Below are 14629 nucleotides of genomic sequence, written 5' to 3' on the forward strand. Positions count from 1 at the left end.
TTTTAGAACTAGTTCATCAAAGTCCACCAGTAAAACCTCTCTGAGACTGTAACTGGAGCTTGGTTGAACCTGGAAGTCAGTCTGGGGAGAATGACCATCTATGTGAAATTGAATTTTCTGGTTCATAAACATGGTGTATTTCCATTTAATATTTTCAATAAAGTTATACACTGTTCTCATAAAAACTTGGTCATGCCCCACAAGCCTGAGTGTCTGCCACAGCCAGGCAGCTCCTGGTCAGAGAGGGGACGCTGGAGGCCGTCACAGTGGCTCAGAGACTGCCCTGGCAGCAACAGAGGGCAGTGAGGTAGGCCGGGGCACTGGCCAGGGGCTCCAGGAGGCAGTGAGCCTGGAGAGGGCTACCTGCCTGGTGGTGTAGACATGCCTCTGCATGCCCAGCCTCACTCAGCGCCAGCTAATTCTCTCCACTGACCTTGGCCCAGTGAACTCATCCACGTGACTGACCTAGGCACAGACGAGCATCCTGAGGGCATTCCCTCCTGGGTGCCCCAGCCATGCTCTGCTCTGCCCAGCTCAGCCTTCTTTCTCCGGGGATGCTATCTATCCTGGGGTGAGCGGCCAGGTGGGGTCCTGAGACTGTGTGGTCCTTAGGTCCTGGTGGGGCTGGGGCCTCCAGCTCCCTGAGCGAGCACCCCCCTGCCCCCAGCAGCTCTTCCACTGGTGCTCCTCTAGGAGCAGGGGAGGCCGGAGGCCTTGGCTGAGCCTAAGAATGGAGAGGGGCCCCTTGTCTGGGTCTTGAGAGAACAGCATGTGTTCTGCCTACAGTGGAGCCTAGGTAGCCAAGTCTCTGGGACCCCAGGGAGCAACAGGGGGCCACGCTCACCCAAGAAAAGCCTGACTGCCCCAGGTCAGACCCTCCCAGTTATGGCCATGGCCCTGCTCTGGCCACTTTGGGGCTCTTCCTTCAGGCTTGGGTGTGGTTTCTAGAAGCAGCAGCTGGAGTCCCTGGGTTTTCCCGAGTGAAAGGAGCTGAGTGTCCTGGGTACTCAGTGTCCTGCTACAAGAGGTCCCTGAGGGTGGTGAGAAGGGTGTGTTTAGGAGAGGAGGGAAGTTGTCACCCCAGCAGGCTGCTGTGCAGGGAGTAGCCCAGGCCCACCACATGCGCAGCTCAGTGGGAGGTGCTGGATCTTCCTGGCTCAGTCCACAGAGGTTGCACCAGCAGCCCAGAGCTCAGGCAGCTGCCAGCCCCTCGCTCACCGGCATGTTGATGTGAGCACTCAGCAGGGGCGCGCTCTGGCCTTCTCGAAGCACCAGCGCCTATGGAGGAGGTGTTCATGGTTATAGAGAGCTTGTCCCCTTCACCCCAGCTCCCTGCCAGGGTCTGCACTGGCCCTAATAGCAGGCCGCCAGGGCCCTGTCAGAGGTAATGGGGAAGCTGGAGGCAGCTTCTGCGGAAATGCCCACCCACACCCAGACCCCCGGGCCTGTCCACACTCACCCTCCCTGCCCTCTGGTACGACAGGTGACCTACCTTGATGATGTCTGAGACGCCCTTGTCACTGAGACTCTCCACGAAGGTCTCCAGAGGGTAGTTGATACCTGGCACCAGCAGGGGGACCTAATTTGGGGGACAAAGAGGTAAGGAAATCAGCTCTTGTGCCTGGACAGAGTTGGGCAGATGCCAGAGCTCTCACGCCTGCTGGGCACTCACTCTCCGGGCACCTGTCAGGAGGTGAAGCCCACAGGCTCAGTGCAGGGCCACAGCGTGTCCTAAGAGATGTCTGGACTCCTTGAAGGTCAGGGCTATTTCTTCACATGCCAGAGTCTCTGTTTCTCATTCTCCTAATTTAGGGTCAAATCTGGGCCCTGGGGGAAATCAGGCCCTTTACTCTGAGTTTCCTCGGGCAGAGGTGTCCCGGCAGTCCTGCTGCAGCAGTGGCTTCAGAGCAAGGCAGGCTGAGAGCTGCCAGCGCTCACTGGCTCCTGAGCAGCATGGGACGAGCTCTGACTGTCCGCACCGTGTGGCTGGGAGGGGCTGGGAGGGCCACGCGGCAGGTCTTGGGTGCTGGCCCCAGAGACCCCTGCTGCGAGCCAGCTGGGTCTTTGGTTGTGCCACCGGCCAGCCCCTGCCTCTGACCTGCTGGGGCCCTGTCACAGGGAGGGGGCGCTACCTTGAAGAAGGCCCGGGGCAGTGCGTACAGCGTCTCGTTGTACAGGAAGCACACCAGTAGCCCCAGGATGGGGCGGGTGGTGGAAGTGTTCTGTAGGTGAAGTGTGAGCTTAAAGGTGGGGCCGAGGCCCTGGACCTGTGTGGGTGGAGAAAGCAAGCCCTTAGGGCCTAGTGGTCTGGCATAGAACTCGGTGCCCTGGCCCTGCCGCCTGCTTCCCCATTGACGCTCCCAAGTCACCCTGCTCCGGCTGCTCTAATGCCCCAGCCCTGCAAGAGGCGCAGAGCCCAGAAGGTGGGCACATGCATACAGGGCTCAGCGCGGGCCCGGAGAAGGAAGGGCCCTGGGGGGCCACCCAGCCAGGGGGAGGCGGAGCAGGCTGGGCGCAGGCCTCCTCCCTCTTGGATCCTCACCACTGCGCCAGCCTGTTCCACCTCGGGCCGCAACGACTCCATTCTCCTCTATCAACCCACTTTAGGGGAAGAAATCAGAAAACCCAGCATGGCTCCACCAAGGCCTAGCGGCCCCTTCCTGGTATCAGGCAGTCCCGTCCCCTGGGGTGGCCTGCGCTCACTGAAGCAGACAGTATTCCTCCAGGTCCCATAGCTGTGAGACTCTCTCCACAGCTAACTCTGGGCCCCAAGTCTGGAGGCTCGTTTGAGGACAGTGTGCCCCGCTCTGCTGCCAGCACAGGGGAAGAGCGGAGGGGAGCACATGAGGCTGGGTCCTGGGTCTATGGGGAGATAACAAAGGGCCTATGTGGCTTGGTTTCGGCTCTGGGGCTTCACTGTGCAGACACCTCGACTTCTACCCTGACATGTGGGGGCTCACCACGGCGTGCAGCTTGAGGGGCTCCCGGGCCGTGGCAGATACGGGGTTCAGGCTGGACTCCAGGGCCTGTACGTAGGCGCGGGCGGCCCGCAGGCGCAGCAGGTACAGGTCTGTCTGGAAGCTCCGGTGCATGGCTGAGAGGGAACACGACAGGCTGATGGGGAGGGGAAGAGGGCATATGGGGCAGGGAAGTGGGGGGCACCATTGTGGGGACAGTGCAAAAGGACTGTGCTGGGTCTGCAGAGGCAGGGAAAGGGCGGATAGTCCAGCCTTCTGGTCACCACCATTCCGCAGGTGCGTGGCTTTTTCTCGCGAGAATCCCTGCATCTGGAAGCGACTGCTCCCTGCTCTGAATCCTGAGGGCGCCGCCCTCACCCACAACACCTTCCACCTGGTGGCTCCATTGTCTGCAGGGAGCCGTACCTCCTGGGCCATTTCTGGACCTCCAGAGGCACGCGACATGGCTGGGGTCTCCTCCCACTGCTCGGGACACCCCGGGGCCTTCCCAGCTCTCGCTGCTCCAGAGCAACAGAGTTCAGAGAGCAAGGGCCCGGCCTGAGTCTCACCAGTGCCAGCCTCCCGCTCTCGCAAAGTCTGATCCACATAAAGCCGGGTCTTTCGGGGCACGCTGAATTTCGTGGCTTGTGCTAGTTGGGGGCCCGCCTCCCCTCTCCCTTCCACAAACACTGCTGTTCGCTTCAGGATCTTGATAATCAGGCTGCCACCTGGGGAAGTGGAGGATGGAAAAAGATTGTCCTTTCCAGTTCCACCCCACATTCCCACGTTCTTCCCCCAAATCTGCCTCACAGTCGTTTCTATACATGGCTGTCTTCCTGCCAAGACACTAAGTTTGGGAAGGAATAAAATTTGTTTTAAAAATCCACGATGAGGGCCTCCCTGGTGGCGCAGGGATTAAAGATATCGCTATCAAGCTAACTGCCAGCCACTGCAGCACGAGTTCGATCCCTGGCCGGCCAGGGAGATACCCACATGGCGCAGCAGACCTCTCCTGCCTCACCCGCTGCTCCCCTCAGGCGTGTATTTCAGTCAGTCTGCCTGTTCCGCTCCCCACTCTCTCTGGTGAATCCTCTCTCACACACAACCCCCACCTCTGGTCTGTATCCCAGTTCTTGTATTCATAAATAAATAAATCTTTAAAAAAAAAATCTACAATGAATTCATTCATTCACTTATCGGCCCTTTACCGAACCCTGTGATGTTCCCAGTGTTGCAGGGACACTGGGGATACTGGAGCTATCCGGAGAGTTGCAGCGCCATCCATAGCCTGGCCCCTGAGGTGCCCTGTTGACTTGCAGCTGAGCTGTGCCCAGTGTAGGCCCAGCCGGACAGGCAGCTCTACCACACGCCCCACTCCCTGCTCTTCTCATCATCAGCCTGTCCTCCCGCCGCCTCTGAACCCATCTGGCTCCCCTTACCTCGCGTAGCCATGATGAGGGTGTTGTCTTCCCGCCCGTAGCGGCCAAAGCAAAGGCTGGTCACTGCATCCTACGGTGGAGACACCAGAGTTCAGTTGGGGAAAAGATCCTGAGGAGGAGCAAACGAGGGCGAGGAGACAAGGTCGGGAGACCCAGCTATGCTGCCATGGGCGAGACATGCGGCGAGTTGGGGGCTGTGGGGGTCAGCCTCCTGACAGGGCTTGCGCCTGGTCTTTCTCCTCCTGGCGACCTTTACACAGCTGCCCTGTTGCTTCTCGAAAACGCAAATACCATCATTTCTACTTGCAGCCAAAAATCTTTAAAAAGAGGCTTTGGCCTCCTTCTCAGGACGTGGAGGCCTCTACCACAGACCCCTGCCTTCTCCGCCAGTGGCCCGCGCGCTCCTTTCCCCCGCCCGAAACACGCCTGCCCCCGCAGCACCGTATGGGCCAAAGCAGGTGCTTTCAATTGGACCCAGGACACTGGACTCACACACATGGCTCCCCAGGTGCTGCACTCTCAACTTCCTGCTGTTGCCTTCAGTGCTGCTGGTCGTGACCCACTAAGCTGATTTAATGACTCACAACTCAAGACTTTGAAATACTCTGCTCCAAAGTCATCACACAAAGGCTTCTCAGGCCTTGTGCATGTGGTTCCATCTGGAAGGTTCTTTCTTCATTTATCCACTTGATGAACAGCTGGGGTCCAGCTGGTCACTCGCCCTGTGAGGTGTCCTGTGAGTGCCATCCTCACATGTCCTCCTTGTCCCCAGCGTTCGGCACCCCTGTGCTTTTCAGCACTGGGCTCAGCTTCAGTCTAGCTTACAGGGAGTCAGCCATGTCTCTGTCACCTTGGACCCTAAGCTCCCTGAAGGCAAGGATTTGCCACCTTAGATTATAAACTGTGAAGGCGAGAATTTTCACTCATTGTTTGATCCCTCCACCCTCAATACAGTGACTCGTGCATGTGAGGAATGGGATGGGGGGAGGAAGCTAAGAAGCCCCAGAGGTGGAAGTGGGGCCAGGAGGCGTCCGTGGCTCACCGGGGCACGGATGACATTGAGCAGGGCCTTGTCGCGGTAGATGCGGACCTCCCCGTTGGCCAGCCCTGCCATGACAGCCTGCAGGCCCCGAGAGTGCTGCTCCAGGAGGTTCATGGTCAGGATGGCCGCGGGCATCTGCACGGTCCACAGCCTCTTGCCCTGGGAGGGGACAGCCAAAGGTCTCAGCCGGGTTGGGGCTTATAGTGGGAGGAAGGGGAAGCCAGCTCCAGAGGGGCACAAGGGACAGGGGTTGAGGGGTAGGGCGGTGCCACCCAGCAGCCCTACCTTGTGGGTGAAGCCCTGCAGGCTGTCTTGGGTGGTGCCCACCACCAGGACCTTGTGTACACGCACGAGCCCCACCGGCTGGGCACTCAACTCAATACAGTATTTGGGGCGCCTGGAGTCTCTGGAATAAAGACACTCTCCTAGTCCCAGAGAAACCCCCTCTTCTTCTCTGACTGACCTCCTCCTTCTAAGCCCATACCCTGTCCTGGAAGGAACTCCAGCCCAGAGCAGACGGCGGGGTTATTCCCAGCTCTCCCACTGAACTATGTGACCAAGGTCAACATCAAATATTTTCCTTCTTGCTCTTTGCTTCCTTCCACGTTGTGGCAGTTTGTAAGATAATCTGGCATTACCAAAGTTTACAGTGCAGGGCCTCCCTGGTGGCGCAAGGGGTTAAGCACAGCACTATGAAGCAGTCCGCAGCCTTTGCAGCACGAGTTCGATCCACGGCCAGCCAGGGAGCTACCCACATGGCACAGCAGACCTCTCCTGTCTCTCCCGCTGCTCCCCTCAGCAGTGTATTTCAGTCAGTCTGCCTGTTCTGTTCCCTGCTCTGTCTCTGGTGAATCCTCTCACCCCCCACACCTCTGGCCTATACCCCAGCTGTTGTATGCATAAATAAATAAATCTTAAAAAAAAAAAAGTTTGCAGTGCACCTGAGGTGAGCCTGGCTGGGGCTGTGGACTTAAGCAGGTAGTAATCTAGGAGAAAGCGTGAGGCAATTGCTCTGGGCAAACAGGAAGCTGCAAATATCTGCTTCCCACCTCTGAGTCCTAGTTTCTCCTCTCCAGCCAGAAGGGGTGCCTTCTCCGGCCTGCCCACTCCCAGCTAGGGCCCACACGCCTTCACCTCTAAATCTGGGTCAACATCAATCATGTGCCTCTGCTGACCCATCTGAGAGTCTCCCCTAGGTCTCTGGGCTCCTTGCAATCTGCCCTTTCAAAATTGGAAATGGACAATGCCGTTCTTCTGATGGAAGCCCCATGAGTCTCCCAGTGCACTTCAGGTAAAATCCAAGCTATTTACCTCATCCTGCCAGGCAGGCACCCAGCCTGGTCTCATGTCCCCTCTGCCTAGCCTCTTCCTGGCCACCCAGCTTGAGGAGCACTTGCCACTGTCCTTCCCATCCCGAGTCTGGTGAGTTCTCTCTGCCTACAACACTCTCCACTTGCTGCACTGGCTCCTTCTCAACCCCCAAGTCACCCGCAGACAGGTGCTCCCGAACACCCTGACCCCGTGATATTCTCAGGAATATCAAACTAATGCATAAGGAAGTGTCACTTAGCTATAAATAAAGCAAATATGAAAAATTTTATTTCTTTGAACTCCTGATCACGTTGCTCATGTATTGAAACCCTGTGTCTCACGGCGTCCGCGCTCCCTGCTGCCAGACACCCTCTGTGGTTGTGGACTCAGCCTCCTACATGGAGTGCACTTTCCACTCCCAAACTCCAGACCCAAAGCCGCTTGCTCATCCTGCCAGGCCCGGAACCCCCAGGTTTCCGAGCTTCCCTCTGGCCTGAGACCGCGGAGGGCCTACCTTCTCAGGATGTAGATGTTCCCATTGCGGCAGGCAGCGGCGATCCGGAACTCAACGTCAAACTGGCCAGACACCTCCAGGAAGACGGGGACGCTGGGAAGGCTCATCTGCAAAGAAGGGGCTCAAACGCCTGCGTTTCTCCGGCGCCCCAGTCCTTCCCTGCCCCGATAGATCCTCTGATTTGATTTCGTGTCTTATGCCTCAGTCTCCTCTGGTACAGGTTCAACTTGTACAGTTTTTCTGGAGGCAAAATTCTATGCTCTCTGACCCAACCAGGCCTGTCATTTCTAGGAATGCATTCAAGGAAGGATTCAGACAAGTGTGCAAAGCTGTTTGGGCAAGAAGCCACTGAACGGTGCCAAAGATACTGAAAAACGGAACCCAATTTAAATGCAAAGTAGGTGCTGGGTGAGCACACCTATACTTGACATCACTTGGCCTTTGCAGAGGCTGATGGGTTTTACATAACATGGAAAAGCATCGATGACAGACTGCTACATGCAGAGAGCAGGCTCCCTGATTCTGTATGGAACGGCCATTTTTGTAAAAATAAATATTTATATAAAGTTAAATACCTGCATCTAAAGATGAAAATGTCTAGAAAGACATATGCACCTTTTTCTTGATACCCATGTCCATTTTATAATTTTTCTACAATGAATGTGCATCACTAGAACTAACTGGGGCAGCAGATGTGAGGGTGCAGGGGAGGGAAGCAGCCTGGGCCTTGGGTCTGCCCAGGACTGAGATTGATGCTGACCTTGGTCAAAACAGTAAAGGCCTCAGGGTCCAGCACCAGGAGCTCCTTGTTCTCAGTGCCCAGCACCAGGCAGGACACGGCGTCCTCATCAGCCAGGTTCTTCTTCAAGGTGGTCATGGTGGTGATGACTGTCTGCAGAAGGATGCCAGGGGTCACCCAGGGGGTCCCTAAACACCATCCCCCACACACCCCAGGAATGCCACAGAAAGAAAGAATGAAAGCATGGGGGCGGGGGGAAGATGAAGTATCAGAGGTGTTTACTGCAGCAAATCTAACTTTCCAACATAAGAGGCTTGTCCAAGTCAATCACAAACTATCCATATGATCAAAATCCCCTGTCATTGTAAGATCACTTATTAAAAGAAGATTCAATGACAGCAAGAGGGCTTCTACTGTATTAAGAGGAAAAAAACAGACAGAAAGATATGTTAGTATAATCCCAGCTTTAAAAATACATGAACTGAAAAACTCGCTGGAAGGTTAAACCCTTAAATACAAAACACTGGTTCTTTGGACAGTGGGATCGCGGGTGATGTCTAACTTGGTCATTATGCTTGTCTACACTTTCTGGGTGGGTACATACTTGCTCCTCTTTGCAAATGTGATGAGAAAGGAAACAAAAGAGAAGGGGATGATCCCTTCGAGCAGCCTCTCCTAGGGCGATATAGGCAGGACCAAATGTGTCTTGGGATGAAACTGCTCATTGTGTGATTATCCTTAAGATTGAAAAAGAAGACTCCTTCTCAGTGCCTGGTGGACAGGGGAGGCTAGCAGCTCCCCATCACGTCACTGAGACCCATCCTCAGAAAGACTGCTTCCCCCAACTGCAGCCTGTAAGCGTAACTGGCCTCTTCCTGATTTAAAGTTGCTCAAAGATGGACAGCTGTGATCCCCAGGACAGAACGAGGCTCCCCACAGAATGACTCCAAGGCCAAAGCCAAGGCTCGCATGGGTCAATGCATCTGACTCAGGCGCCTCTACAGGAAGTGGATGGCTCCAGGAGGCTTTGTCAAGAGCAGAGATCAGCTCCCAGAGCTGATCCTGGCCAGAGGGTCGGCCCCTAGGGCAGAACCACAAGGGTCTGTCCAGGAGTAGATGCATCAATAAAATCATTCAAATTATAACAAAAATGTGAAGTGACTGAAAGGGAAACATTCCTCGTCCAATGATCTGCGTGTGAAATTATTATAAGTTATGAACAAAATCATGATTAATCAGCGAAATGATCAAGGAGCCACTAAAAATGGAGTTCTTAAAATACTCAAGATAGCATGTGACAGACTTAGGGGAAGCAGGATATAAAAGCTCATTTAAACAGAAAATGTATTGGAAAGCTAAGAGTGAATATCTCTGGGTAGTGAGACTGTAGCATTTATACTTTTCCTTTACACGTCTCTTTATTTTCCAGATTTTCTCCAGTGAGAACACATTGCCGTTCCCCATGAGAGAAGGACGTTCTGCAGAGTCGTGGGACCGAACGCCACGCAGAGCAGGCAGGTTTGCGGGACATGGCTGCACAGGACGCCACGAAGTAAAACTAGTCGGGTTTGGTTATAGAATTTACTGCTACTATTACTTGGTTATTTAAAGAAGTCCTTATTTTTCACAGGCAAATCAGAAGAGAAGGGGCATTACCTGCCGCTGGATGGACTTGGATTTGTGCTGGTTCACAAACGCCTCCATGTCGCTCAGATCCAGCTGCAGAAACCTGGGCACACGGGCACAGGCATCTGCAGACCCGTCCTAACAGCCCCGGCCCCCCAGGCCCCCAGCCCTGGCCCTCCAGAGAGTCCCTTACCTGAGCGACTGTACTGACAAAGGCACCTCTGCCTTCTCCCTGCAAAGAAAGGGGCCATCGCTGCAGGCTGAGCTGAGGAACAGGCTCTGCCCTCGGACAGCATGCTGGGACGGCGGGGGCGGGCCAGGGGGGCCGAGGGGTGCATGAAGGGGGCAGTAGGCTCTTACCGGATGCTCTCCAGCATCTCCTTCAGGGTCAAGGGGTCGATCTGGTCCTGTGACGCATGGGAAGATGGAAGAGTCTGTGAGCTCCAGGCTGGGAATGCGCACCACCGGGGCTGCCATTTCTTGCCTTATTCCTGTTCCCCCCCAATCACTTACCTCCTTAGCCTGGTTCCAAAGATCTTGCTCCAGGGGGTTTGGAGGCAGCTGGGGCAAGCTGAACTTGAAGTAGGGTCTAAGGTTTTTGTACACATAGACACAAGGGCCCGAGGCGAGGGCCAGAGCTGGCGTACGGGGCTCATGCTGCTCCATGAGGAAGGTGGCGGCGGCCACGGGCAGGGCGGGCAGTGGGTTTTCACTCAGCACCGTGGGTCCCTTGAGCACCTTGAGGCGCGGCTGCCGTCCTGCTGGGCCGAGGTCCCCCACCACTAGCTGGAGAAAGAGTCTGGCTCATGCTAGGCTTGGGTGTCTGCTGACTCTCCTGGAGGGCTGAGCCTTTCATGCCCACACCACGTGGCAGGCAGCACACCATGGCGGGGGTGGAAGGGGCAACAGAGGCTCCACAATAAGGCTTGCATGCTGTGTGACCCTGGGAAAACTGATTAAACTTCTGAGCCTCGGTCTCCCCACCCACACAATGGGACTATCTATCTCATGACACTTGTGGTGAAAATAAAATGAGAAAAGGAATTCCAGAGCGTGGTGACGACCAGGAGCAGGTGGTGGCTGACGTTCTCATTGCTCATTCGGTGAACAATTCTTCAGGGCCCGCTCCATGCCAAGCACTATTCTAGACCCTGGGGCAGTGGCTGAGGTCAGTGAGGTCTGGCTCCAAACAGGAATAGGGATGATAAGCAGAAGCCAGCATGCAGGATGTGCTCTGTGGTGCCGAGAATAGAAACGAGCTCCTCGGCCTGCTTTCCATCCTCCTGAGCTGCACGTTGCATGCCAGCCATTCCCTGACCAAGACCTTCAAGGCCCCCTCATCTGGTTCCCAACCGGTTTTCATCCCCTTCCCATCCTTGCTCTGCTCCAGTCACATGGAGGCCTTGACAAAGCACTGGGATTGTGGGTTCGTACCGCATGCAGGGAGCCACACCAGCAGCCATGCCTCTCATTTACCCTCTTCACAGCCTCTGAGGTGGGCTCTACTCACGGATGAGGAAGCTGTGGTATAGAGATGCTAGATAAAAGCCACACAGCTAGTAACATGCTAGAGCTGGGACAAGACCACAGGTTTGTCGGAATCCAAAGCCAGAGCCAGAAAACCAAAACCAAAACCAAATAAAAGCTAAAGCCAACGTCTTAACCACGACCCCTCACTGGCCTCAGCTCTCTAGCTTCAAGTATTCAATGAACTTCCCAGACCTTGTGTCTCTGCTTGTGCTGTTCCCTCTACCCAATGCCTTCCCCTCCTCTTCTGTGCCTTCTCGACACATTCTTCCCTCAACAGCCAGGTGACGTGACCAGCTCCTGGTATCTCCGGAGAGATGCCCCTGTTCTCTCACTGGTCCTCCCGCAATACTTCCTATCTATTCTATTTTTGCATGCACTTGTTGAATGCACAAATATTTACTGAGTACCTCATCTGTGCCAGCTACAGGGCTAGATGCAGGGAATCAACACTAAATGTTGCAGCCATTAGAGTCATACACAAAAGCATTTATCATTTCACCATAGTGCTGGACTATGATTTTCCCACCCATCACTGCTGTAAACCTATGGCCAAGGCTATTGTCTGTTCCTCTTCCCAAATTCCTCTTACCGAATTCTGAGTGCAGTCCCTGCCCAATGCCTGACACATGCAGTGGTTCACTGATAATTGCTGAATTGCTGAAAGCTTTAGAATAGGAAACTGGGGCAGAACTCAGAATCCTACTGCCCGGAAGGCATGGCCCAGTGCTGTGTTCTCACTGCCCACACAATATACCCCCCTGGGCTCATTGCCCATGCAAGGGCTGAACTACACAATAAGCATGAGACTTGGAATCTGACAGTTACAGCCTGCCACTTCCGTGAGGTCAGTACCTCTGGGTCCATTTTCCCATTAACAAAATGGGGATAAATAATCTCTATATGCAAAATGCCTCTCAGAGAACCTCATCCAGAAATAGATGCTTAATATATGTTAACTTCCTTTCTTTAGACAAGATAGTTCTTAATCTTTTAAAAACATGTGTCCTTTAAATTTTTTATTTACACTTTGGTATACCTTTTGTATTTAAAATTTAAACTTTTTATTATGGAAAAATTTTAGTCCTATACAGAGTAGAGACTCATGCATGAAGCTCAATCTGATTCAACAATGATCAGCTCAGGCTGATCTTAAAGTCTATGTTCTTTAGATAAACATAAAACTCTAATTTTCCTCCTTTCTGCTCTCCCTCCAGATTCTAATGCCCCACCCCTAACAAAGGGATTTGCCTTTCTAGCAACGATTAGGCATTAACTAAATGAAGAGGCTTTGTCTTAGTAGAATCCCAGTAGCAGTTTTTTCTGCTTTGCTTTGTGCTCTTTGAATTATGAAATCAATAGGTTTCCTTCACCTTCCACATAAAAATAAAATATTAACACAAAGTGTGTTTTTTCACAGTACACATGAAATCCTGCGGATACTGAGCTTCTTGGAGTCACTGGGAAATCTCAAACCTGATTATCCTCCCTCCCTACCTCTCCCAAGTCTCTCTGCCAGGGTGGTAAACTCACCTTGTACTCCCCATCCCCGTGCAAATCTGCCAGTGCTGGAAAAGACAAAAGAGCCATAAGCCAGGGTTCCAGAATCCGGGAGGCTTCATTTTGCAACCATTATCTGACTGTTCCATCTGCGGTGCGGGGTGGGTGGGTTCCTGATCCCAGAGACTCACCCATACAGGCAGAAAAGGTGTGGATGTTGGCCATGGGATCATAGTGTGCGTCGAGCCATTTGGAACTGGCGTCATTGCTGGGAGAGGAGGGCGAGAGTTAAGGAACGAGTACTCAGGGAAAGGGAGAAACCTTGGGGGAAGCAGGTCTCCGGGAGTGGGTGTGAGGAGCTCTGAACTAGGGGTATGGAAGATCTGGGGGGGCGAGCTGAGTGACCTCGAAAGTCTCTGTCACACACACACGCACACACACCCCTTCTCTGTCTGTCACACACACACCCCTTCTCTGTCTCTCACACACACACACAAACACACACACACACACACACACTCCTTAGGCTCCAGTTTCCCTGTTTGGTCCCTGTCTCTGCCTCAGCCCTTCAAGGATCGCCAGCGCGGCCCGAGAAGCACAGACGCCCGGAATTCGGGGACCAGGGCACCCTCTCTACATTTCTAAGGAAAGAGGCCTTGAAGACCCCGGCTTTCACCTCTCAGCCTTGCGGCTGTCTGAGTCCGACGAAGACGTAGCAGCCATCTTAGCGGGCGTCGCCTTGGCAACCAGCTCCGTCCCGCCGCGGCGCAACACCTAAGCGGGCCCGGGTTCCGCGAGCGCGCGCGCAGAGGTTCCGGGCGCGCAGTTTTCCGACCCGGGAGGCGGCCGTGCGGCTGAACCGGCCTCGGCCTCTTCGGCTGGTTTCTGCCTGCTGAGGAGCAATGCATCACCCCAGCTCATTCTTATCTTCTTTCCTTCCCAGCCCGAGCTCTTGGGCCCGGCATCTCTGGGTCCGCCGCAGGGCCCCCGGGCTTCCAAGCCTGCAGAGGAGCCCTCTGTGTTTATGAGCTGCAAACCCAACTCCTCCCGCCTTAACTTCAGAGTCCAAAGGACCCTTTCTGCCAGCCGCCCCGTAGGGCCCAGACTCCGAGAAAAATGCAACGACAAAAAGATTAAATCCCAGGATTCTGACTGAAATTGCGGGGGTTCCAATTTCTTTTCAAAGATTTCTTTTATTTATGCATACAATAACTGGGGTGCAGGTCAGAGGTGGCGGTGGTGAGAGGATTCACTAGAGACAGAGTGGGGAGCAGAACAGGCAGATCTACTGAAATCCACTGCTGAGGGGAGCAGCGGGGAGACAGGAGAGGTCTGCTGCACCGTGTGGGTCAGCTCCTTGGCCCAGCGGCTGGGGATAGATTGATAGCACTGAGACTTAACCCCTGTGCCACCAGGGAGGCCTGAGGAGCTCCAATGTTTAGGTTCTGGGAAGATCTTATATTCCAAGAAAATCCATGAAAAAGGACTACAAAAAAGTGTGCCATGTTTATCCCTGTCACTGTTGTCGCATTCAGAGGAGACGAGAAAAAACACAAAACCCCTCACCCTCCTGTCCCCTCTCTCCAGGTCTTGATCTGGTCCCACTTGGCTCCCCTGGAGCAGATAGAAATTAGACACAGGCAAGGAGGAGACCCCACAAATTGCAGAGCTGGCGATGGTTGTAATATTTATTTTTCTGGTTATAAAAGTAATACAGAACAGTGCTGGATTGGGAGAAACCGTTTCGAGTTCTGTGGATCTAGACAGGTCCCTTCTCAGAACTTTCGTTGCCTTGTTGGGAAATTGGTTGCAGGAGCCCCGTCTGGCTCACGTCGTCACAGAGGGCCGCCCAGCACGAGTGAGGGAACACAGGGGAAGCACTTGGTGAACTGCAAAGTGCTGACAGATGGAAGATTAGTGACACCACCCTCGGCTGAGGTAGCACCAAGGTTCCAGCCCAGGCCCCTTCCCTCA

The 14629-nt window shown here is 54.2% G+C and overlaps 1 protein-coding gene across 1 annotated transcript; it reads right to left on the reverse strand.

Moving 5' to 3' along the window:
* Window positions 1–1191: 1191 nt before the first annotated feature.
* On the reverse strand, window positions 1192–13396 carry BBS1 (Bardet-Biedl syndrome 1; the record flags this gene model as incomplete). The annotated part of the gene is made up of 17 exons (XM_084230123.1): window positions 13332–13396; window positions 12847–12923; window positions 12689–12723; window positions 10142–10414; window positions 9989–10035; window positions 9822–9860; window positions 9659–9731; window positions 8024–8155; window positions 7264–7370; window positions 5724–5844; window positions 5439–5597; window positions 4397–4466; window positions 3527–3685; window positions 2961–3094; window positions 2133–2267; window positions 1493–1579; window positions 1192–1278 (listed from the first exon to the last, which is right to left on the reverse strand). The coding sequence occupies exons 1-17, from the start codon at window positions 13376–13378 to the stop codon at window positions 1192–1194; spliced, it is 1782 nt and encodes a 593-aa protein (XP_084086249.1). The 5' UTR covers window positions 13379–13396.
* Between the last annotated feature and the right edge of the window lie 1233 nt (window positions 13397–14629).

The sequence above is a fragment of the Talpa europaea genome (genome assembly GCF_964194135.1).
Source record: "Talpa europaea genome assembly, chromosome: 1".
NCBI classification, from domain to species: domain Eukaryota; kingdom Metazoa; phylum Chordata; class Mammalia; order Eulipotyphla; family Talpidae; genus Talpa; species Talpa europaea.